This window comes from Ailuropoda melanoleuca, chromosome 2 (genome assembly GCF_002007445.2).
Source record: "Ailuropoda melanoleuca isolate Jingjing chromosome 2, ASM200744v2, whole genome shotgun sequence".
NCBI classification, from domain to species: domain Eukaryota; kingdom Metazoa; phylum Chordata; class Mammalia; order Carnivora; family Ursidae; genus Ailuropoda; species Ailuropoda melanoleuca.
The window spans coordinates 178,938,225-178,939,713 of record NC_048219.1 but is presented as its reverse complement, the minus strand read 5'-3'; the positions used below and the strand labels follow the sequence as shown (position 1 = coordinate 178,939,713).

General features: G+C 61.6%; 1 protein-coding gene across 1 annotated transcript in view; it reads right to left on the bottom strand.

The window, feature by feature from the left end:
• Positions 1–1,489, bottom strand: part of IGFBP2 (insulin like growth factor binding protein 2) — a gene marked incomplete at its 5' end in the record, with an annotated part of 24,095 nt that extends 22,606 nt beyond the window's left edge. The window contains one exon of the mRNA XM_034642517.1: positions 1,222–1,489. Coding sequence (XP_034498408.1) covers positions 1,222–1,489 — 268 coding nt within the window. The remainder of the gene's footprint in view (positions 1–1,221) is intronic.

The window sequence follows — 1,489 nt, the reverse complement described above, 5'->3', positions numbered from 1 at the left end:
GGGGGGGGGCATGGCTATGACCACAGAAGCTTACAAGCAAACAAGAATGTTTTCACTTATCCCTTTTCTTCCTTTCTTTTTATTTTTTAAAGCTTGAGGAACTTGGTCAGACTCGCTTGCTTTTTAAAACAGCAGTAGGCAGTGGACACATTTCCCAACTGTCTCCAAGAAGAAAGAAAATAATTACAGTTTCCTTCAGACCACTGGAACAGGAGGCTTTTGTAATTTTAAAAACAAAAACCAAAACAAAAGTGAGATTCTGACAGTCTGGTCGTGTCCCTCAAAAACCTTACAAAGACTTCCAGGGCCCCCATTCCACCGGACAGGAAGAATCCCCCCGGATTAGGACCCCGGGGTAACACCTCCCCCGCGGTCCGAGCAGCCAGGTCTGGCACCCCGGCATCGTCCTGCCTTCCGCCCTGGGGCCCAGATGCTCAAGCGAGCTGCACGGCTGCCCCCGCCCCGGGACTGCAGCCGGCGACCCGGCTTAAGTTACACTGACTCAACTGGGGCGCTGAGGCTCCCAAATGCCCCTCTTTTACTGTCCCACCCAACGGAGGAGCACGAGCCTTCTTCGCTCTCCGCGTAATAGAGCAGCGCTCGTTTGCATTTCTCCCCTAAGCAACCCACCCTACGAAGTACCAAGTCCTTTCTTTCCACCTCACCATCCCAGACGGAAGGGTCCCTCGATGAGCTGCCGCCTTCTCCTAGCGCCCCGCTCTCACCAGACGTCCCCGAAGTCACCGGCACCCGCCAGCCTCCGCCCCCCAGCAGCGTCCTCCACCGGGACCTTTCCAGGAACCTTCGGTCCGCGGTCACCGACTCCAGCTGTGCCCCACATAAGCCTCAAATTCTTATTCCCCCGGGTCTAGCCAACACCCTCCTTCCCAGTAAATCCCCCCTCCAAAACAGAAGTCGAGGTACGTTCCACCCGGGGAAGACTACGGTAACAGGAATGCCTTTCCTCTGCCCATTTATCCCGACCAAACCAGTAAGCAGCCAGGGCTCTCCCGCACGCTCCAACTCCAGCTCCCCTCCCCGGGCCTGACTTTCGGCTGCCCCTCCCAAGCAGTCGCCCACAACCGGTCGAGGGCTCCGCTGTCCCTCCGCTAAAGCGGTCGCGGAGCTCCCGTCGCACGCCTCTCCCCTACGGAACGGCCCCCGCCCCGGGCTCCGCTACCCTCCAAGTTTCTCCGAAGTAGTTGTCCCAGTCGGCGTTACCTGCAACCTGCTCGGGGCTGGCGCCGTACTCGGCGTCGCGGCGCTTTTCGCAAGTGCCCTCGCCCAGGACCAGCGCCTGCAGAGGCAGCTCGGAGCCCGGGTGGGGATAGCAGCGCAGCCCCTGGGCGCAGCGCGGGGTGTAGACGCCGCACGCCTCGCCCTCCAGCCGCGCGCACACGGAGCAGCAGCCGCAGCCCGGCTCGCGGACCAGCTCGGCGCAGGGCGCGCTGGCGTCGCCGGCCACCCCGGACGCGGCGGCGGACGCGGG